This window comes from Wolffia australiana, chromosome 11 (assembly GCF_029677425.1).
Source record: "Wolffia australiana isolate 7733 chromosome 11, ASM2967742v1".
NCBI lineage: Eukaryota > Viridiplantae > Streptophyta > Magnoliopsida > Alismatales > Araceae > Wolffia > Wolffia australiana.
The window spans coordinates 17250609-17274809 of NC_135845.1; the positions used below are offsets into that span (position 1 = coordinate 17250609).

The window sequence follows — 24201 nt, forward strand, 5'->3', positions numbered from 1 at the left end:
AATGCGAACTGAGGGAGTGACCGTTATGGGTCACTCGATCATCAATCGGGAGGCCCCGATGCAGGAGTCTCCAAAGAAAGAAGGAGACGCGAGTAATGATCACTAGGTGCCAAATGCAGCGACCCTAGGGCTAGATGGGAGATTTCTCACGGAAATGCTCCCAAGAAGATCTACAAGAGTAGGACCATCAAGGGTAAGCGTCCAAATAACACGGTCGTGAGTGGTACCAATGGGAGTATGCTGAGCCTGGGAAAACATGTCTATTGGGAGGCCATGCTGCTCCCAAAGGTGGCGCGTGTTGGCGTGAGCAACTACGCCACGGTCAGTCGCAGGTGATGCGGTACAAAGGGGGCTGATGGGCTAAGGGCTTGTTAGCAATCCATGTGTCATAGCAGGCGCTAACCGCACCTCGGCCAAGTTGCCAACGTGTGACCTTAGCTATCTCTAGCCAATATCGCTGCCAAGTCCGCCATCTGCAATGGCTTCGGATATCCATCTCTCTACGAGCCCACTCGCCATACTTGGCTGAGATGAAACTCCCCAATGGGGAGTGCGTGGTACGCATACGCCATTTTTCGTATGTCTTGGACGTCCTCAAGGTGCCTGATCCCTAGACCCCCATTTTTTGTCGGCCGACAAGCTTTCTCCCAAGAAACCTAGTGGTGGCGACTCTCTCCCTCGAGGTGCCATGACCATAAGAAACGTGCACAAAGTCGCTCCATAGAATGGAGGACTGTGAGCGATAGTGAATGAACCACTAGGGTATGTAGCAAGATACTCCTGAGGACATGTCGAATAAGTTAGATGCGTCCTCCAGGGGATAGAAAACAAAGTTCCATCCCTCTAGTTTCTTTCTCATTTTGGCCAACAAGGCATCAAAATAATGATGCCTAGCCCGTCCGAGAAAGATAGGGTGTCCAAGATAATCAGAAGGGAGACATCCTCATGTGTATCAGGTATAGTGTTGCATAATCTGAGAGCGCTTTACAGTGGTGGACGGACCATCTATAAAGCTGCTCTTTGAGGCATTTACAAGCTGGCAAAAAGCCTGCTCGTACGTAGTGAGAAAACTCCTGAGTTCCTTAATTGATTTTTTAGATCCATTAAGGAAAAGGATGTCATCATCTACAAATAAGGAGTGTGAGAGGATCGGGCATCCCCTTTTCGTAAAATATGGTTGGATGAGGCCACAGGTGATCTCTCGTGTGCGTGATCGGCTGAAGACCACCTCCATCAATATAAAAAGGGTGGGTGAGATGGGATCACCGTGCCGTAGGCCCCTCGTGGCCGTGAAGAAGCCAGTGGAGTTTCCATCCACCAGTAGAGAGAAGTGATTCTCTCTCATGCAGGCACCGACGAGAGCACTGAATTCTTTGGTGAATCCAAAGCGACGCAGCACTTCGGTAAGAAAACTCCACTCGATTTGATCAAAAGCCTTTTCCATATCCAGTTTGATGATGACATTTGAACCTCGAATATGAGTGTTTAAGGACTGGGCCAACTCATGAACTAGCGTGATACTGTCATGGATTTGTCGACCCTTGACAAAATTGCACTATTCAGGTGAGATAAGTCTATCAAGGAATAAATTAAAACAATCCTTAAAATAATAATTCATAAATATTTCTTTGTTTGGTTATATGACTGAGAACAAATAAAAGAAAGTATTTTTGTAGTAGAAACAAATTCCTGTAAGTTTTACATATTTGTTGAAAAGTTTTTGGTCTTCATTGAAATAACAAATTTAAAACAAGAGCGTGTGAAAGATATTTTGATAAAAAGAATAGTAGAAGATATTTTAGTTAATTGTTAAGTAGGATTATGTTGTTTGAAATTAAATAGAAACATTTTTTCTTGGGTAAGAACTTAAACACCTTATCTAAACTCATAGTTTGATGAATTAAAAAATATTGGTAAAAATTATTTAGAAACTATTTCTTTAGTTTAATAATTTAATGGAAATATGTTAAAATTTTTGGGAACCAATATTTTAGATTTCGATCGGTGATTTAAAAAGTGAACGTTCAGTGGTGAGAATAAAAAAAACAGTCCTTAAAATAATAATTCATAAATATTTGTTAGTTTGTTTATATGAATGAGAACACAAAAGAAAGTATTTTTTGTAGTAGAAACAAATTCCTGTAACTTTTACATATTTGTTCAATTTTTTTGGTCTTTATTGATATGAAAATCAAATTTAATACAAGATATGAATTTCTGAAATATATTTTGGCACTGTAGCATTCTATTAACAATCATATACTATGATATAACATAATGGCCAGTTTCAATTAACCAAAAAAATTAAGTTAAAAAAACTAAAACCTACTTTTCACTATAGGACAGAAGAATTGTGTCCACAAAAGGTTTGGCTTATGCATATTTTCAGATGAAGAATCTCAGATAAGGATATACAGAATAAAATTGCCAAGAGGTTTTTTTTTTTTAAGTTCTTGAATAGTGATATTACTTTTTTTCTACAGGATATGCATATATCATGGTCGCATCAAGAGGTTTTTTTCTCTGTAATAGTTCTTCACTAAACCAAGAATTATGTAACACAACATATAAATTATGATTTGGTATGAATATCATATTTAAATCAAGAAAATAGTCTCATGGAATGAATTCTCAATTTAAAGTTTATGACATTGAAATTTATAACATGATTATAAAAATATCAAAATTACATACGTTCTAGTAATAGGGAACACACATGTATTTCATATTTTATATATCACCGTTTAAAATTTTTATATTTAACATAATTTCATATCCACAAAAGAAATCTAAAAACGGTACATTTTATTTATTACTTAGTGATGAGAAATTCATATACTCACAATTTATCAAGAAGTAGAAGATCAGAATTACCCTTATAATATCATTGACAAGCACAATTTGCTGTCAATGAGAACACAAAATTACGAGTCAATAGGATACTTGTATAGCCGTGAATTGAGGTCAAATCCACATAGAATTAGGGATTATCGATATGATTTCAAACAGTCTCACAGAATTTGGAAAATATGAGATGAAATGAGATCAAGAGTAAGATGTGAAGGTAGATTTGGAAATAATACTTGACGAGCTTTCCAACAAGCCCAATATCGTGCAATTTGGGCATAGATAAAAGGAGATATTGAAGAGAGAACTTAGATAGAGAAAATGATACATGAGGATCTTGGGTTGTATAGGCCTAGATCTAGACGAAGAAATCAAAATGATTCCTATAGTAATACCGCTGAAAATTAATTATGATAATTTTTGGGGACTGAAATTATATGCATGAATCAAAATATCTACTTTTATGAATTTAACTTTGATGAACTAGAAATTGGGGTTAAACATGTGGCTTAGGAATTCTGGTTTATGCAGCAATATTTATAATTTTCCTTATGATCATTGGGCAAGCAAGGGTGGAGTCCACATGGAGCTAATTTTGAATAAGGGAATTTAGTTTTAATCCTTTTTATGATTATTTTATATTTGTTTCAGGACATAAATCTAATTTAATAATAGTAAACTAGTTAAAGTAATTGAAATATAGTAATTCAAATAGGTAGTTAAACTAATTCAAAGTAAAATAGTTAAACTCTACAATGGTTAAAAAAGATTAAACCTGTTGAACCTAATTTATGCAAATTTTGTCCAATCATTTTGAAAATTTGAATATAATTTTCTAGAAGAAAATACTTATAATTATGATTTAAATATGTTAGCACGTGCTCTAGTAATACCAGGTGTTGACTGCCAAAGATGTATGTGAGTGGAGTGCAGAGTATGAAAGAGATACCATTGTTGGTCGTGATAGAGATGATGGTGGATATGCATGATATCGAAAACCTAGCCTATCCTAGGAGAAGGACAAAAACATGAGTCAGAAAAAGATGAAGATCACACTTATGTTATCGTCAAGTGCGCAATGGGCCAAGTTCTACTTTTCTTCATGTATCTTGTTCTAAACATCACTCCTTTGATCCTTCACTATAGAAATGCAAGAAAATACCCAAATGAATTTTGAACGAGAAAACACTTCCATAATTAAAATTAGGAACAAAATCCTAATGTGCCTTTGTTACAAGGATGGGAGGTTCTTTTTATAGATCCAATATACTGGATGGATAGAGGAGGAAAGATGGAAATACCCTCAAAATTTCACCCCAAAGATCTTCCTGCATTTTTAGGTATCAATGTTTGAATTATGAGCAATATGAGCCCTCCGATTTCTCTCTCATCCAATTTGTGTGACGGACTGCCACCGTGTCACACAAGTCTTGGAGTGGAAAGTCAAAAATTTTATATAAATATGTAAATTTAAATTTATATTTTCTGACTTTTATATTACTTTCTTGATGAATTTAGCGTCATAAAATTCCATAAAAAAATCAAAAAAATTGTAGTATCATTCTATAAATGTAGTGAACCCTGAAAAAAATTTAGGTTGACTTAAATAATTTTTATGAAATTTAAAATTGATTTAATGTCTTAAAATTAAGTTAAAATACCATAAAATCCAGACAAAATCATAAATTCATTCTTAAATTGTAATAAATCATTTTAATCTTTAATAGTATGAATTTATGAACATTCAAATGATATAAGCACATAGATACAAGGAGTTACTACTAAAAATAGCATGATATCTATGATGATCATATATTTGGAATCCACTTGATCAAATATTTATTGATTCTGAATTTAGACAATGGTGGTGAAGGTCTTTAAAATTAAGGTGAAATCAAGATAAAATTTAGTTGAGTATTGCACTAAATTTGCAGGTTGATGTAACAAAGTTGGGAAGACTTATCTCTGGAGGAGGATTGGCGATATAAAAACTTAATGTAACTTTAACATTGGAAGGAAAGGAGGAGAATTTTAAAGGCGAGTGGAGAAGAATTAATGGTAAGAGTTTAATATGTTTTGGTTAGAGAGAAAGATTTACAGCTGGGGTCTCTTGTCCTGGACTATCTAGAGTTTGTGGCCAAAGATTTTTCAGAATTCTTGACGACTCTTTTTTGTTGGATTATGGAACCATGTAGCTTGGTCCCCGTACCAGGGTAAAGAATAATTTCCATATTGGGAAGAGTGCAGAGTGTTAATCCCTGAATATAAAAACTAAATTTGGAGAAAACAAGTGGAATTTATTTTAAAAACACCAATTAAACCCTCATCTTATTAGTGTTTTTACCACCTCTTATTCCAATGTCAAGGAAGATGATGAAATGCATTCCTCGGTGATGTCCGTCAAAATGTGAGATAAGGATTTTTACGATCACTTCATAATGCATTGACGCCTAACTAGAATAGCCTACTTTTGTTCGATATATGTATATGCCCTAAGTTATTCCAAGAGTGTCCAACATATGATTGATTGCACATACATGGCAACTAGTGCTATAAATATTACATGAAGGGGTGAAAAGTAGGCTATTAGTGAATGGACCTATCAATTAGATACAAGAAATACATAATTAGTTATCTCTCTATTGGATATGATTTATTAATTGAGTTTGGGAATGAAGATTTATTGGGATTATGGAGTTACTAATCAAATGGGTACATAGGCCTAAATACTAACACAAAACATGTATCGACGTTGAAGGACATATAAAAGTGTAACAATTTTATTAAAGATGTTTGAATTGGTGTAGAATGGCATAAAGTCTCATTTGAGAACCAACCGTGGAAAAAGTTGTCTTTTGGGCCCATTCCTTCTCCCTCTGATCTGGGTACCTACCCTTTTGGTTGTCTACACAATGAAAATGGTGATGCAGATAGAGTAGAAGATTATGCAATTTGACATATAAAGGACCACATGAATATACCTTGAAGTTGCATATCTGTTTGGTTTGAATTGTTCACAAAATCAATTAACCATTTGATGATGGATTCAATTCTGTGAAAGGTGACATATTTATATAGATGTTTTAATTTCATTTTAAAGGTAAGTTTTGGTTTAGATCATAGATTGCAGGAGAACCCAACATTGCCACTTACAATTGTATCAAATTCTTGTTTCCACTTATGACCTGTGGACCCATTTTATGACTTATCATAATCTCGTTGTCCCCCTGAGGTAAAATTCACAACCCTTTTCTATTCAAATCCCAATTTTTGTTTGAGATTAATCTTATATCCTGAATATTATTAGTTATCCAATAACATGACTCATGAGATGTTGCACAGATGTTCATGTTTTCCCCTTAAATTTATCCTATTACTTCATCCCTATTAAAACTCTGAAAGTATTATGACAGATTATGGATCAAAATATTAAGTAAACATACATCGCCAATAGGATCTCAAAACAATGATGTCGTATTATTCCAACAAAGACGGGACATCCAATTTATTCAAAAGGCAAACATCGTTGAGAGTACATAGTATGGTTTTGGATATGGTGAAAGTGTTTTATGTTATTAGAGTGGTCTAACATTAAAATTTTCTTTTAATTGTTAATGAGCTAGTCTAAGCCTTCTTATATGTAGTAAGTGCACTCATAAGGGAATTATGAGTAAGAGGATGACATCATTCACGAATAGGGAGCACAAAATAATATGATAACCCCTTTTCAAACAATATGTGTTAGGGTACAAATATGTGTATGTACCCAATCTAGTAACACCAAGAAATACCAAGAAATACCAGACTTAACCACAATATCAATGTTCAAACAAACACTGAGATCCCTTCTCCAAAGTAAAAGAAGTTGTAAGAGATAGGGGAAATGTAGAGACGAATAGTAGAACTGAAATGAAATAGGAAGGGCTAGCTGAATCAGTTTCAGCGCTTCTCCTTCGAGATGGAGTATCTCCGTCTCCCGTCGCAATGTCAGTTACTTGGAATATCCTATGTGACCTCAGCCAGTCGACTACTGCCTTATTTAAAGAACCCTAACAGTGTTAGTTGTGAGTTACACGTGTGGTGTCGCCGACACGTGTGGAGTCCCTCATCGACTTGCTCCTCTTCATCGTTTGATAGGTCCATGTAGAGGCCCTATCATTACAATGAAGACCCTTAGTGATCATTTATGTGAGTTATTGACTGAGGACCTATTTTACCATGATGAAAAAGGAGGGTGCGATAGGGTTGTTATGCATGGTAGTGAATAATTTAGTGGAGTTTTCATTTATCATGAGAGAAAAATGATCATCTCTAATATAAGCATCAGCAAATTAGACATGGGGACTTTAAAACTCATGTTTATATTGGAGGATTGGTGAGTGATCAAAGTAATAAAAAGATAGGATTATTACTATAATAGAGCATTTCATTAGGGCAGTGGTGTTCGGAAAACAATGATCTAGACTCTCATACATATGATTGTAAACCTGAGATTGATTTCACCAATAGTTGGCAGCTGAACGAGTGACATATGGTATATAATGTCATTCAACACTTACATGGATCAAACCTTAGGGGGTCGACCATCATGGCATACATTAACTACAATCAAATTCAAATCTCCTGCAATAAACCAGGGGAGATTAAAAACTAAGGGTGACCATGAATATGACGTGTGAGTTTCCCTTGTAATGCCTCACACCCTAGATGTTGATGAGAGGCATAGATAACTATGAGTGTGTAAGGCTGTCTTGCAAAATTTTATTCAAAAAATGACAGTATAGATCATCCATTTGAAAAGTTTTTCTTAGGAAATTGTAATTTTCTAAGGTGATCATCAGCTAAAGAGTCCCAAATATTCCAAGTTTATGCTTATTGATGAAAGACATGAGGTGTCATGGAGTGAGAGGGTTTCCATGCCCTCCACAGTTCTAAATGAGTCTTGATATCATGGAACTTACCTGCTGAATCGATGCACCATCAATTGGGTGATGTAGATATGACGAATTGGTGAGGTATTTAAATGATGTCCCCTAAGAGGGTTCATATAAGCATCCGACTTTTGAGACAGGGATTTAACATTTTTATCCTGTCCTATGGATGTCAATCCTCCATTCTCCTTGGAAGTATCCCCCAAAGTATCTTCAAAATCATCCGTGGAATCATCTCTTCCTTGCTCAATGAAGGAAGGAATAGAGGCGTGCCGATAGGCAATTGCTCTTCCCTAGAATATGGTATTTAAGGTGGATGTAACTTTGGTGAAGCAAACTGAGGGGAAGATGAGTTTGGGTAGAGGTGTAAGCTCCGAAAGGTCAAGGTAAGGCCCTAAAAATAATTGGTGGGGATGTGGGTGGATGCGATGCTGGCGATTGTGATGAAATAACAATTGAAGAACACTTTGACAGGACTATAACACTATGTTATTTTCCTTGCCTCTAAAATATACTCATTTCTAATAGGGGAGCAAGACGATTATAGATGTATGTGAAAGTTTATGGAAATATATGTGGCCATTAAACCAATCACACATTGCATATCTTGTTCCATGTCCATTAATAGAACACATTGATTATAGTGCACGTGTGAAGCTTATAATGAAGCCCGTGCATATATGATCAAACTTATTAAGTTATGATGAGATCATAATATGAATGTTACTTATGTTTAACTGGTTGTTGTGAATATTTCTATTAGAAGGATACTCGAAAACGAGATTGACCTATCTAGATAGAATAACACTATCTAGGCTCACTCATATGATAAGTATGGCCAGTCTCATAGCCATTAGTGTGGAAACACTATGGATAGATAGTGTGGCTCTTTAGCTAAAAGTGTTCACTGAATTGATCCATACGAATCCCTGAATGTTATTGTACCAAACTTTCAATCAGGTTGATTCACATCATCTTTGCATAAGTAATTCTTAGACTTGAGACACTAAAGACATCTTGTAGATGGAAAATTATACTTTGACTATGATTTACGAGTCTCTAATCATGGGATTATAAACTAATTTATTTTAGATGCATTAAGAAGTTCATGGACATGACTAAGTGATGAAGCTAGGATTATCCACCCTCAATATAAGAGGAGACAATTCAAGGAAGACGATGCAATAAAACCTTGGCCAAGTCACTGAAATATTGGATATGAGTTCTTCAATGATTTCTAAACACATCAATACTAACTCTGATGATTGATTAGGGTTAGACAGTTGACCATACCCTAAGTCATCCTTGAAGCATCAAGCGGATGAGGGACGATATGTACATGGTAACCGATGCCAAATAAGTTCCATGACTAAGTGAATACACACTCCTTTGTATCTTCTAGAGCACCAGGTGTAACTTGGCACTCCATGGGTTGGAGGCTCAACCTATTGATTGGGATAAATTTATCTGACATTAATTTATTTAGATGATGATATAGTTAATTAGTTTGGAAGGCCAATAAAGGTTATTGGGCTACTCTAGTCATTAACTAGACTGATACATGGGCCTAGAGGGTCACATGAAAGTGGTCTTTTAGGCAATTTTAGGATATACTTAAGTTTAGAGTTTTATGAATAGCGGAAGACCTTGAAAGAAATTCACCCAGGCCAAAATATTTTAGTGGCCTTTCCCTTCTTCTTCCTTCTCCCTACACCTCCTCTCCATTATCGATGCGATCGGGTTGGCATAAGGACGACGACGAAGGTTGAATGGAGCTTACAAAGGTGGAGGAGATTCAACATGCTGAGGATCATGCGGATACCTCTAAAGGCTGCACACAAGAGCAGCTCAAATGGTCCCAATGAAGGATCCAAGAAATCCTAGATGTGATCCGTTAAGAGGTGATTAGTTTCATATTTTAGTTAATGTCTTTATGATTTTGTTATAAGTCGTATGCTGGATGGAATCCTTATGTTCATCCAGATCAAGGCCTCTAGATCCCAACAAAAGTTGGGTCATCACTTTTAGATCTTTATGAAGAGTATGGGCCGGGAGAGTGCAAGGTGCATATAATCATGGTAGTTATTTCATGTATAATAGGTTGATGTATCAGCTCATCAACATAATTGAACAAGATCATATAGTGGAGAGGTGCCAATAGGTCATCCTCAACACATACTAATGCATACTTTAGGCGGTTGAAGAATCTTATGTCTTTTTGCCCAAACATAAAATTTACAACAACATTGGCCAATGCCTCAAGGGCACTGTGAGTGAGGAGATGGGAATTTAGTCTATGGAAACCAATCCATTTAGGGATGGTGGGATTGTTGATTATTTGATCTAACTTATGTGTTGGTTATCCAACAATCGGAGCGCATAGTGGATCTTCTAATTTCATGTGCTTGACCACTAGGCCCATAAATTTCCATGTGGCCTAATACATTTCCAAAATGTCATTGATGAGAAGATATTTGGTGAAAAATTGCACCACTAGGGAGAACTGAAAGGGATGCTATTTGTGAAACCCCATTTGGAGAACAAGACAAGTCTCATCTCATCCAATTCAGTATATCAAAGTATATGAATTGTATCAACATAGGCAAGATGTAGTATGATCCTTGAGAGTTTATGATCTGATATCATTTGTGAGGTGCTTGCTTCATGTGTCACTACACATAAAATCGTGTGGGCTACAATCATAGGCCCGATGAAAAGTTGAATGGGGTTTGAAATACATGTAGTTGTAGATCTCCCACTCACACCCAACTTGATAGTGGCTTCAGAGTATGATATACGATGTTTGTACCAGCAAAATGATATTCTCGATGTCCATGGTTGCATTGTCTGAAAGTGCAAAAGTCATGTCAGCATAAGCAATGGTCTGTGATGATAATGACAACATCAATAGTGGTAGTACTGACATTAATTGTCTCCATGGGTCCATATGTCATAGCCTCAATGTTTTTATCAAAATTGACTAGGTCAATAGTCAAGTCATCTAAGTTACTCAGCAAGTCATGGGTCGCATGGGGGAGATCCACTTGCTCAATATTTACTAAACTAAATGATGCAACATGTCTGCCAACTATCAGATGTAGCAAGGCATCATGATGATGATCATGCTAGTTAGGTAAGTTGACCCAATCAACATTGGCCAAAATATGTATCTCAATCAGATCATGGTTAGTACGGTCAGGGAGGTCAACCTGACCATGCTTAATCAGGTTGAAAAGATTGACCTTCTCGTGATTATTCGGGTCTAGACTAAAGTTAGTCAGATTAGGAAGGTTGAATTTGTGATTCGTGTAGTAAGGAAGCTTGACCCCACCGTGATTAGTGCCGACATGAAGGTTAGCCCACTGGTGAGTGGTTGGGGCAAGTGGGAAGACTTGACTAACTATGATAGGTAGATGATCAATCGGGTCAATCTGATCTACTCAACAATGGTCACTTGGGTCGGGGATAGCACTAGATAGGGTTGGTTGGATCAGGCTGATCAACCTGATCATGCCCATCAGATAAGGGTAGTAGGATCAAGTGATTTTGGCTTGATCAAGTGCGATCATATTGGGATGATTGAATGCAGAGTTGATTTGATCAGATTGCCACAGAGCTGGCCCTCCAGCCATTTCACTTTATGATGACTGAGATTTTCTATTTGAAAAAAGTCCAAGTTCCACAAGTGTTATCCCATTCTTCTACATCATCCATGTCAACTGGACTGTCGATTGACCCAAATATCAAGCGTGAGTGAGGAGGTAGTGATGTGGCAGATATCATGGTCATTCAATCACCTGATTCATCAAACGATCAGATGGTGTATACCTTGGGGAGAAGTTAAAAAGATCATACATCGTGACTTGTTAGAGTGTACGCGCAAGACTATAATATGTTTCATATTCCAACATGCATATCAAAAGACACACATCATTGAGATGAAAATTTTAACCTGAGATAAAATAGTAATCGTTCATTAAATGATAACAAAAATAAGATTTCAAAAATAGTAAACATACGTGGATCTCAGAAGTTAATTTGAAAAAAAAACGAGTTATCCAAGAAAAATGATATTTTGGATCCTTTCCAATAGATTTAAATGTTCCCAGTAAACTTAAAAAAAAATTCAGGACTTTAAGAGCTTGAATGAGTGTGTTATGAGCGGAAACCCAAAATCTTTAGACAAAAAAGCTCTGATTGAGGAGTGAGAAATATTTTGATTTTGATTTAAAAATCAAGATTTTTTGTCTGTCCTTATTGGGATAGTAAGCGTGACGTCGAATCCTCAAATTTCCTGAAGATTTTGCATCAAAACTACAAGTAGCATGTTTTCCAACTCTGGGTTGATATGACTTCTAAGTCTCTCTAAAATGGTCCCAATGATTTCATCATCCTATGATTCGAAATTTCACGTCACATTAAAGTCTGCCACATCATCAGATTTCTTAATTTTCACCCTTTTGCTTTATTAAATCCCACACTGCTGTGTCTTCATGCCTTAAAGATGGATAAGTGCATTTATTACGAAAATACTTTTATCTATTGGCTACATCTTGTTTATAAAAAGTATCATTAAAATAATATACATAAATAAACCATTTTCCTAAATCCAAATAAATTGTATTGGAACACCTGGAGAGCAATTTTTCATATAATATTTGTTTCAAACCTTAGAAATACTAAATATTTCAGAAAGTTTATTTTTTTGACTCAGTAACATTTTATAGCTTAAGTGTCAGAAAATTCTAAATAATACCAATAATTGGAAATTTTTTTTTTATATTTTATTCAAATAAAAATTTCTCATAAATTGATCCAAAAATATATTTTCTGAATTATAAATTATTTTATGTATGAATGCATTCGTCAGAAAACTCCTAAAAAATAACGAAAAGTGGGAAAAATTAGAACTTTATTCTAAAAATGTAGTAAATATTTTAAGGTTAAATAAGATGCATTCATGATCATTTTAATTTTAATAAACATATTAATTAAATGAAATTAAAAGAGAAAATATCATGGTGTCTGATTATTATAAGGGCTTTCTCTGTACAATAAAAGAGTGTAAATTAGTTTTATTTTCATTTTCTCTATATCATGAATCAAACATCTTATTTTATTAAATTAAAAAAAATAGAATTGGATGAAGTATTTAAAAGATAAACTAAGAGAAAAAATTACCATATTTATTGTCTTTATTTGATATCTGAATTGTAGAGTACTCAAACCTCAATCAACCCAATTGATACCAATCTCAATAGATGCTTATCTTGACCAATAGCTTTAATCTTAAATATATCAAATTTCTATGAATAAATGTCCATTAATCAATACATGTATAATCCACAAGAAATTCGGATACTTATTTATCCATATCAAGTTACAACGAAATTTAACTCAATAAATATCAAATCTTTTGGTCAAAAATACAGTTCAAAATAATAATTTCAGAAAATTGATTCATGGTCATATTTTGAATAATTTAAAATCGTCAACTGAAATAATCGAGATGTCAATTACACAATATTTATCCAAGAGAACCTTATTCTCAAGACTTTTCAAATTAATACCTTCATTCTGGAATATCAATTATGAATTATTTTTTAAGCACACCGATGTTCACTTGCACGTAAAATATCCACTGGTTTCCCTTTATACAATATTTGAAATAAGATGTCATATGTAGTAAATTATGATATCACAAACTCCTTGAGTTCGTATTTCTGATTTTAAAGTACAACTGAATCCAAAACCTTGAATACTATTTATATGTTTCCTGCATCAGATTAAATCAAGAAAGAATTAGGTATTATATTTATTATTATCCTTAATGATTTAATTAATCTATGATGCCCTATGATTAGATTTCACCGGGTAAAAAAAATCTCTCTCGTCGCATTCACTTCATATAAAAAACACAGATCCCTGTCTTTCCGTTACATGTGGTCATCTTCTCCCCTCCGTAACTCCCCTCCAGCTTGGTCCTCTCTCTTTGCCGACATTGTATTTAGACTTTTTATTGAACGTGATTCTTATCGCGCACTTCAAACTAGTCTTATTTAGTCTTTCATAATATTTCAAAAATGACATAAAAATAATATTCAACATTTCATAATAACTAAACAAGCGTCTTGGAGAGAACAAGTGGAAGCGGGAAGGTCATCGCTTCTGGAAGTTGAGAACCTTGATGGAGAAGGCGAAGACGGAAGCAAAGACCACGGGGAAGATGACAACCATGGTGGCGACCACTGGAAGAAAGTCATGGTCGTAGCCATAAAACCTCTTCAGAAAGTCCTTGACGCTCTCATCCCCACCATCCAATGTGTTTGTGTACTCCCCAAACTGCGATACCAGCAGCCCGTAAAGGGTCCAGGCTATGGGGCACGCCCAGTAGTACCACCGCCACCAGATGGGGATCCTCTGCCCGGCAAGCCATTTATCTCAGTGAGATATTTCCATAGAAAAAAGTGAGCAAGACATGACAATGAATTAAGGTTTCTGATAGATTACCGATAGTGGGATGAGGAAGCCGGCAAAAATGTTCCAGATGAAGTACAAGGTGGCGGCGACGATGGCGGCTATGTCGCTATTAGGTGTCATTCCAACGACCATCATGCCGTAGAAGGTGAAGGAGAGGAAGGCAAAGAACATGAAGAAGAAGAACCAAAAGAACTTAGCCACCGTCCAATCGAAGCCAATCATGCTGTAGACCAACACGCTGTATATGATGGTTTGCGCCATGATGTGCGGGACCTCAATCAGCACCTATAGTGTAGAGATGACAACGGGGATCGTGAGGCATAAGAGGATAACAAAAGAGTAATAACATAATAATGAGGATTAGGGGAGAAAATCATATTTGGGGGATGGACACGAATGCCCACCTGGGAGAAAGCATACGGAAGGGCTGAGTACATCCCAGCAGCCTTCTCTCTATAAAAGACGATTCTCTCAACATCCACAATCGGCTGGACCGCTTGAGCATTCTGGATCCCAATGAGTAGGACTGCACCATACATAGAGCCCATGGCGTTGAAGAGATCCATCGCGGATTCCCTGCCAGAGCAGCCATTAGTTCTGTCAGATCCTTCCATGGAGAGGAGATAAAAGGGTAGTGAGACACGGATTTCTCACTTCTTCTTGCCGATGTCCCAGAAGACGCTTCCAAAGATGAGAGCCATGATGGCAGTGAAGAAGAATCGAGTGGCAGTGTACGATGGATTCCGCCAGTATGACTTGTGCTGCTTCCAAAGGCAGGCTAAGCACTGTACCAGCAAGGGCTGGGAGAAGTTGGTCGGGAAGAAGAGGTTATTGGAATCTGGGAGTGGAGAGCTCAGCTCGCTTATCAGCGCCTTGTTTCTCTTGTAGAGGTCCGAGTTTCGGTACACTTCAGCAAAGCTCATTCCCAACATCTCCTCCTGCGTCGTGGTTGTCACCTCCAACATCCACGTTGCAGGGTTATAGTTCTCCTTGATCTTACTCACGCCCTCAATGCTCTATTTCATGCAGTGAAAACCCACGGGATGGTGGATTATGTGTCAGCGTGCTGGCCCTATCTTGATAGATAAAATAGAACAAGAAAGAAAAAAGGTTTATCAGCCTACGTCACCTCAAAGTACTTAATTAGGTGGCAGGACTCATGCCCCAACGGCCCCATGTAGATCTCCTCTCCGCCTCGTGTCATGAGGAGGAGCTGCAATTGCAGACAAAAAAAAGAACCAAAAGTCGTCATAAGGTGACTCATTGTGGAGAAATAAAGAATATCCACAACTCCCCTCCAGGACACTAACCTCGTCGAAGGCTTCAAAGATGTCGATGCTGGGTTGATGAATGGTGCAAACTACTGTCCTGCCTGTATCAACAGTGTTTCTCACTGTCCTCATCACGATGGCCGCAGCCCTCGCGTCGAGCCCGGTTGTTGGCTCATCCATGAAGATGATAGAGGGGTTGGCAACAAGCTCGACGGCAATTGTGAGGCGCTTCCTCTGCTCTGTTGAGAGCCCTGTCATACCGGGGAGGCCGACGATTGAGCCCCTCAGCGAGTTCAGCTCCACAAGCTCCATGACCTCCTCCACGAACGCCTGGACCCAGATGAACTGCCCCATCAGCCATTTTTGCCTAAGAGAATGATAAGGATTTTGACGGAGTAGTAGACATGCAACCTTTCTCTGTTTCTCGTCGACCTCCCTAGGGAGCCGAAGCCAAGCAGAGTAGAGGAGGGACTCATATACGGTAACGTGGGGGGAGTGGATGTCATTTTGCTCGCAGTAGCCGGAGATTCTGGCAAAGGTCTCTTGGTTTTTGGGGGTGCCAGAGATGCGGATGTCTCCTTCAATGTAGCCGCCGGTCTTCCTTCCAGCGAGGACATCCATGAGGGTTGTCTTCCCCGCACCACTCACCCCCATCAGAGCCGTCAGAACCCCAGGCCTGAACGCACCACTCAACCCCTTCAGTAGAAGCAACCTATCTTCTGTTAAGCCTCTATCTTTCATTTCCTGCGCGTCCATGATTTCATCAGTCCATGATTTCAAGAGAGAGAGAGAGTGAGAGAGAGAGAGAGAGAGAGAGAGAGAGAGAGAGAGAGAGAGAGAGAGAGAGAGAGAGAGAGAGAGAGAGAGAGAGAGAGAGAGAGAGAGAGAGAGAGAGAGAGAGAGAGAGAGAGAGAGAGAGAGGGAGCTCTCACTTGTGGCATGTCGACCGCGTATTTCACATTGTTGAAGGTGAGCCAAAAAGGAGTGAAAGGAAGCGTCATGCCCTTCTTCCTACTTCCATCTTTAGACTCCAAAAACTAAGAAACAAACAGAAGAAAATAATAATAATAATAATATGAGGGGAAACTTACTTTTAGTCTCGTTAGATCCGTCCACAACCTCAAGATTTGAAGTGGTCTTGTTGGCTTCTTTCTTCTTGAGAGTATCCTCTGAGATGGTAGCTTGGGCCTTTCCCACTGCAGGATTGGGGTCAAAGGACATATATGATCTTTTGGTTTGTTGAGAAACAAAATATCTCGGCGTCCGGTGAAAAACTCACGTCCAAGCCATTCAAGGAAAAGGATGAATAGGACGTTGAAGAGGAGAGTGTATCCAATCAGCGCTCCCACGCCAATCCAATACCAGTTTTTGTCAACATATATTCCTCGGATTCTGAGGAACGCCTCCCCGAGCGTCTGCCCCGTGACATCCACGACCTACATTGGTGATCCAAACCTGTTGAAAGGAAGAACTTTCCGGTACAATAGCGAGCACGCGAGGAATAAAAACCCTCCTCACCATACTCCAACTGTGTCCGAGAAACTCGTTCACCGAGATAGCGGTCTCCGCGTACATCATCGGCGAAGACCAATATCCCCATATCCAAAACTTCTTGAGTTTCTCTGCAGTGAGAGAAAAGGGGGGCTACCACTTAGATTGAAACTGTCGGAGGGGCAAATCACGGGAATTTTAGAAAGTCTAACGTACCTCTCGTAATGAGGAAGCCTCCCAACACCAGGAACACGAGCTGGACGAAGGCGGCCAAGGTGTCCGCGACGACCATGTCCCTGCCTATGACGGCGATCAGCCGGAAGAGGCCGGACGCCACCTGACTGACCAGAACCAGGATCGAGTAATGCCGGAACATCCTGCGGAATGGGCGAGAGGAGGAGCGGGCCCAATCTTGAGGTCAATCAATCGAAGGAGGATGTATTTGTTTTTTTCTGATGCCACAATTCTCACCTGATGACGCTGGGGTCGAAGCCGATAGCATAATAGGTCATGGCGACCCAGACGGCGCACTCAACGAAGGAGATGGGGATCTTGAGGATCCAAGTCGGCAACGCGTATGCCCATGGCGGGTAGAAGTGGAGGTCTCGTTGCTTGAAGAAAACGGGTAGTTTGAAAATGGTCATGGCGAGCTCCGCAAAGCCATTGAACAAATGGGTGACAATGCTCAGGAACATGGCACCGAGGAAGATGGTCCCGTCCTCTAACCCATTCCTATGCATCTTCGTGCGAATGAAGACGGTCATGGAGACCAGCGCCAGGAAGAAGAGCTGTACAACCTTGAAAATATAGACGAAGGAGTTGCGCTTCATGAGGAGCCACTCCCTGTCAAAGCATGCTCGAAGAAGCTCCATCTTGCTGACACCAAACTTGGACTTGGTCAACGCCGCGGGGTGATTGCGACAGCGGTCAAATGGCGTACTGAGCTCCTCCTCTATCTTGCGGCCCACGTGGAAGGACTTGAACGCCTCAGCGAACTCCTTGACGGGGATAAAGCGGTAAGATTGGTCCTTGCGCGCCCAGTACTGCTCCTGGTCCTTCCTCGAGGTCACCTGTTTAGAAAGCCAAATTCGAGTGAGCGCTGCGATGTCTTCGTCGCTGGCCAGAGGTCGAAAGAAGCAGTAATCGGCTCACCTCTTGTAGAAAATCGGCGACGCCCTTTCTCTCGGGGCACTGGAAGCCCATGGACTCGAAGAACTCGAGCACATTCTCGCGGGGGCCTTGGTAGACTATCTGGCCGTCGGAGATGAGGAGGATGTCGTCGAAGAGGTCGTACGTCTCGGGCGCCGGCTGGAGCAAAGCGATGAGCGCCGTGCCCCCGAGAATGTGCACTGACTGGCGAAGCGAATTCACAATCTGGTAGGTTGTCGAGCTGTCCAACCCCGTAGAGATCTCGTCCATGAATAGCGTCTTGGACGGCCCGACCAGCATTTCTCCTGTCGTAACGCGTTTCTTCTGCCCGCCGGAGATGCCGCGGATCATCCAGTCCCCGATCATGGTGTCCGCACATATCTCCAGCCCGAGGATCTGTGCGCAGAAATCACGTCAATCGATTAGCCATAGCCCTTTTGGAACGAAGTCCCTCCGATCCTCAAGACCGATCTATACCCTTAAGATGTAGTCCGTCACTAAACTCTCCTGCCCTTCCACGGACGTGGCCTGCCCATGGGAGAATAACCAATAAGACGAAAGTTTAAGAGGAAGAGAATGGAGAGGGAGAGAGAGTCTGCTCTCTTACCTTCATGTACATATCGACGTGGGGGTCCGGCTTTATGTTGGCCTCCTTCTCTCTCTTTGCTAGTTCCGTTAGCATGTCTGTGAAGAAGAGGGACGTGAGATCAGCCAGAAGGAAAAATAGAGAAAAGCTTGGGCTCCTCGGATCGGAGACCTACCATAACGAGCACCCACGCCCTGGCATCTAGCGGAGAAGGCCAGCGTCTCTCTGACGGTCATCTCTCCGATGTGGACATCGTGCTGACTGATGTAAGCAGATGTCCTCTGGGGAACAAACTCGTGCATCCCGTGCCCGTTGTAGGTCACGTTCCCCGAAACCTGTTAGAATTTCCGAAACAGAACGCGTAATGAAGAGACTTTAGTGTCCGCGGTCTATTCGAATATGTTTCAGTGATCTCATTTGTTCATTGGTTCGTCGTTGGTTCGTTTGAGGGCAGACCTTGAGCTCCTTGTCGAGCTTCCCCGAGAGAGCCAGGAGCAGCGTCGTCTTCCCAGATCCCGGCGGCCCCAGCAGCAACATCATCCTGCGCGCAGACGAAGTGAGGACGAAGACGGCCAGCATCTACGGCGACGATGGGGAAAACCAATTCACCGAACCTGCAGGGCCTAATTATTCCGCTGACGTCGCGGAGGATCGATATGGCTCTCTTCCCGCTTGGCACGAGGCCGACGCAGCTCAAGAGCCACTGTATCAAGATAGTCGAGAGGGTTAAGTTTCTCGAATTCGGATTATGAGAGAGCGTGGAAGACAATCCTGGCTGGGTACTCACCATAGCCTTGTTGGAGAAGTAGTTAAGGAGAGTGGGCACACCCCGGTCGCCGACGAAGGCCTCCGCATCGATGTTGAGGTGCTCGAACCGTACCTCGATGGTGGGGTTCTCGATCCCGACTCTGGCGTCGACCGCAGTAGGGTGAGAACCAGTGATACATACATATAGAACATAAGGGAGAGGGAGAGAGAGGTTGCGGAGAATTCCTCACCTCTCCCTGCGGTTGCGGAGCTTGAGGAGGAACTTCTCGTTGTCCTCTTCAGCGTTCCTGACAAGTTTCTCAAGCAGATTCTTCCTCTCCTCGATATTCAAGCCTTGGATGTCCACTTCCTGGATCTCGCCTTTCTCGCCGGTCATGATCCCCTTCCTCAGCCTGTCGTAGGTGGGCAACTTCTCGAGCGCCGCCCATTTCAGCGCCTCCTCGTCGTCCTCCTCTCGGCTCGACCTTCCGAACACGTCTCTGTTACTCAACGTGCGCCACGACGAGACACTCCGCCTCATGCTATCCCGGAAGCTCTCGGCTCTGGACGACGATATCTCCATCTCTGATCAGTTGCGCCTACGCCTCCTCGCTCGCTCCTTGGCTCAATTTACACCCAGAAGTGCCGTAGGCCCGGTTTCCTCTTGTTTATTAAGGTTTGGTGAAGTACACTAAGGGTGACCACGACTTCACAGTTTAATGTCATGTCAAGCTCCGTGGCCGCTTGGTGTTTCGGTGAGATCTTATCTTTCCTTTGAAGCATGATTAAATGCCTCTCATTTTCTGAGAAGAGTTTACTTTTTGAAGTAGAATCAAGTGAATCCCTGTTTTTGATAGTGTTTTTTTTTTAACAAGAGAGAGGCACAGTTCATTCCTCTTCCTCGGTAATCTCCTCTCCATCTTTCTAACCATCTCTCTCTCTCTTTCTCCATTTGCATGCTTCTTTTCTTCTCCGGGGGCGTGAAATATTTCCTTCTTCCTCAGCCGTGGCTTCGCCAGAGGAGACCAAATTCTGGCTTGAGAGGAATCGGCAGCGGGGAGGGCTTCATGATATAGACCAGCGGCCAGCGCAATAATCCTGCTTTCGCCGGCCCTTTTACTCTTGAAGACCGCCGGTTGTGGATGCAAAATAGAACGAATGGAACGGGAACTGCGGAGTCTGTGACAGGGATGTGCACGTCCCTGGATAGGAAGACGTGGGAAGCTCCGAGAGTCGGGGCAGGACGCGTCCGTTAAGCCTCGTCCCCTAAAAACCATCTCACGATACTTAACCAAACTTGCCAAGAACCCGTTAAGCCTCGTCCCCTAAGGGATCACGCGTCTGAGTGTAAATAAGCTTGGACACTTAGCAGGGAATACCAGTTTGACCGAACCAGGAGAGTAGGTACTTCATTTAAGGGTGTACCTATTAGTTGAGCAGGTCAAAGGGTCAAATTGGATCCGAACCATAAGTAAGTTATTAAGTATTTATTTAATGTTTTTAAAAATTTTCATAAAGATATTAAACCAACTTGCTAGAGAGTTTGTATTGAGCTCAACATAACTGACATATATTTCACCATCTGCAGGCACCCACTTCATGTAGAGTTCTTTGAATGCAGGTTGCAAGAACCCATCAAAACCTCTTTCTCTATTGAATGTTTCTTCCTTCTCTATTCTCCCCAATAGTTCTCCATGAAAAAAAGGAGCTGTGGAGGGATAAAGACCTAGGGAGGGAGATTGAGTGAGAGGAGGGAAGAAGGAAAGGGAGGTGAAGGGGCATTTATTACCAGCAGTTCTAAAGCTTGTTATGTGGATATTCAACATAACCATCAACATAAATTTTCTACCTTCACTTTAACATTGACCAGTAAACCTTACAGACCAAGACCAAACAAAAACATACCAGAACTGGACTGAAGAATAAGTAAGGTTTAGGTCATTGCTAAAAATTCAGAACGGACCGGGACCATCAAACCCTTGGTGCGAATAGATGGGGCGCTAGAAACTCGAAATTAAATACTTTCCAGTTTGTAGATGGCTAGTGGGGCTTACCTAAATTCAAAAATTACGAAAAAACTACATCTTCCTCTCTATCCCTTCCCATCTCTTTCTCTCTCTCCATCTCTTTTTTTTCTCTCTTTCTCCCTATCTTTCCATCTCTTTCTCTCTCTCTCTCCCTCTCCTTCCATCTCTTCAACCTTTTTCCATCTTTTCTCTCTCTCTCCCTCTCTTTCCATCTCTTTCTCTCTCTTTCTCTCTCTCTCTCCCTCTCTTTTCATCTTTTTCCATGTCTTTCCATATCTCTCTCTCTTCTCTCTCTCTCTTTCCATCTCTTTCTCTCTCTTCTCTCTCTCTTTCCATCTCTTTCCTTCTCTCTCTCTTCATCTCTCTCTCTTTCCATCTCTATATCTCTTTTTTTCTCTCTCTGTGTCTCTCTATTTTTTCATCTCTTTCTCGCTCTCCCTCTCTTTGCATCTCTTTCTCTCTCCCCCCCTCTCTTTCCATCTCTCTCTCTCTCCATTTTCCCATCTCTTTCTCCCTCTCCCCCTCTCTTTCCATCTCTCTCTCTCGCTCTCCATTTTTCCATCTCTTTCTCTCTCTCCCCCTCTCTTTCCATCTCTCTCTCTCCCTCTCTTTCCATCTCTTTCTCTCTCTCTCTCTCCCTCTCTTTCCCTCTCTTTCCATCTCTTTCTCTCTCTCTCTTTCTATCTCTTTACCTCTCTCTCTCTCTTTCCATCTCTCTCTCTCCATTTCTTTCCCCCCTCTCTCTTTCCCTCTCTTTTTCTCTCTCCCTCTCTTTCCATTTCTCTCTCTCTCTCTCTTTCCATTTATTTCCCCCCTCTCTCTCTTTCCATCTCTTTTTCTCTCTCCCTCTCTTTCCATCTCTCTCTCTCTCTCTTTCCATTTCTTTCCCCCCTCTCTCTTTCCATCTCTTTTTCTCTCTCCCTCTCTTTCCATCTCTCTCTCTCTCTCTCTTTCTATTTCTTTCCCCCCTCTCTCTCTTTCCCCTTTTTTTCCTCTCTCCCTCTCTTTCCATCTCTCTCTCTCTCTCTTTCCATTTCTTTCCCCCTCTCTCTTTCCATCTCTTTCTCTCTCTCCCTCTCTTTCCAACTCTTTTTCTCTCTCCATCTCTTTCTCTCTCTCTCTCTTTCCATCTCTCCATCTCTCTCTCTCTCTCTCTCGTTTCAGCTATTTCTCTCTCCCTCTCCTTCCATCTCTCTCTCTCTCTCTCTCTTTCCAGCTTTTTCTCGCTCCCTCTCCTTCCATCTCTCTCTCTCTCTCTCTCTCTCTCTTTCCAGCTCTTTCTCTCTCCCTCTCGTTCCATCTCTGTTTATCTCTCTCTCTCTCTTTCCATCACTTTGTCTCTCTTTCTCTCTCCATCTCTTTCTCTCTCTCTCTCTCTCTTTCCATCTCTCTCTTCATCTCTCTCTCTCTCCATTTCTTTTTCTCTCTTTCCATCTTTTTCTCTCTCTCCCTCTCTTTCCATCTTTTCATCTCTCTTCCTCTTTCTATCTCTTATTCTCTCTCTCTCTCTCCCTCTTTCTTTCTCTCTTTCCATCCTCTCTCTTTTCATCTCTCGCTCTCTCCCCCTCCCTCTCTCTCTCTTTTCATCTCTCCCTCTCTCTCTCTCTTTCTATCTCTCTCTATATCTTTCCATCTCTTTCTGTCTCCCCATTTTTCCATCTCTCTCTCTCCATTTATTTTTCTCTCTTTCCATCTCTTTCTCTCTCTCTCTTTCCATCTTTTCATCTCTCTTCCTCTTTCTATCTCTTTCCATGTCTTCTTCTCACTCTCCCTCTTTCTTTCTCTCTTTCCATCCTCTCTCTTTTCATCTCTCACTCTCTCCTCTCTCTCTCTTTTCATCTCTCCCTCTCTCACTCTCTTTCTATCTCTCTCTATATCTTTCCATCTCTTCCTCTCTTCCTCTTTCTTTTCATCTCTCTTTTTCTTTCTCTCTCCCTCTCTCTTTCCATTTCTCTTTTTCTTTCTCTCCCCCTCTCTCTTTCCATCTCTCTCTATCTCTTTGTCTCTTTTTCTCTCTCTTTCTTTCCTTCTCTCTCTCTCCATCTCTTTCTCTCTCCCTCTCTTTCCATCTCTCTCTCTCTCTATCTCTTTCTCTCTCCGTCTCTCTTTCCACCTCTTTTTCTCTCTCTTTTTCCATCTCTTCCTCTCTCTCCCTCTTTCTCTCTCTTTCCATCTTTTCCTCTCTCTCCCTCATTCTTTCTCTCTTTCCATCTGTCCTCTCTCCCTCTCTCTCTCTCTCTTTCCATCTCTCCCTCTCTCTCCTTCTCTTTCTATCTTACTCTCTCTTTCCATCTCTTTCTCTCTCCCTCTCTCTTTCCATTTCGCTCCCTCTCTCCCTCTCCCTCTCTCTTTCTCTCTCTCTCTCTCTTCATCTCCTTCTCTCTTTCCTTTTATTCCTTTCTCTCTTTCTCCATCTCTCTCTCTCTCTCTTTCTCTCTCTCTCTCTCTCTCTCTCTCTCTTCATCTCCTTCTCTCTTTCTCTCTTTCCTTCTCTCCCTTTCTCTCTTTCTCCATCTCTCTCTCTCTCTTTCTCTGTCTCTCTCTCTCTCTCTCTCTCTCTCTCTCTCTCTCTCTCTCTCTCTCTCTCTCTCTCTCTCTCTCTCTCTCTCTCTCTCTCTCTCTCTCTCTCTCTTCCTCTCCTTCTCTCTTTCTCTCTTTCCTTTTATCCCTTT

The 24201-nt window shown here is 40.8% G+C and overlaps 1 protein-coding gene across 1 annotated transcript; it reads right to left on the bottom strand.

Annotated features, from left to right (window-relative positions):
- Window positions 1-13862: 13862 nt before the first annotated feature.
- LOC144709173 (pleiotropic drug resistance protein TUR2-like) lies at window positions 13863-20137 on the bottom strand. The gene is made up of 21 exons (XM_078582606.1): window positions 19754-20137; window positions 19543-19663; window positions 19370-19458; window positions 19212-19296; window positions 18931-19090; window positions 18777-18853; window positions 18647-18697; window positions 18173-18565; window positions 17492-18090; window positions 17237-17397; window positions 17048-17151; window positions 16809-16965; window positions 16621-16725; window positions 16462-16550; window positions 15941-16273; window positions 15569-15859; window positions 15388-15471; window positions 14913-15274; window positions 14663-14834; window positions 14289-14543; window positions 13863-14198 (listed from the first exon to the last, which is right to left on the bottom strand). Exons 1-21 carry the CDS (start codon window positions 20083-20085, stop codon window positions 13938-13940), a joined length of 4281 nt encoding a protein of 1426 aa, XP_078438732.1. The 5' UTR covers window positions 20086-20137; the 3' UTR covers window positions 13863-13937.
- Between the last annotated feature and the right edge of the window lie 4064 nt (window positions 20138-24201).

Bases quoted from the DNA above. Each gene is read 5' to 3' on its own strand.
- LOC144709173 (XM_078582606.1), bottom strand. From the start codon at position 20,085: ATGGAGATATCGTCGTCCAGAGCCGAGAGCTTCCGGGATAGCATGAGG. The intron at 19,459-19,542 runs GTGAGTACCCAG...ATCTTGATACAG, and splicing joins ACTTCTCCAACAAGGCTATG to TGGCTCTTGAGCTGCGTCGG. The intron at 16,551-16,620 runs GTAAGTTTCCCC...TGGAGTCTAAAG, and splicing joins CGGATCTAACGAGACTAAAA to ATGGAAGTAGGAAGAAGGGC.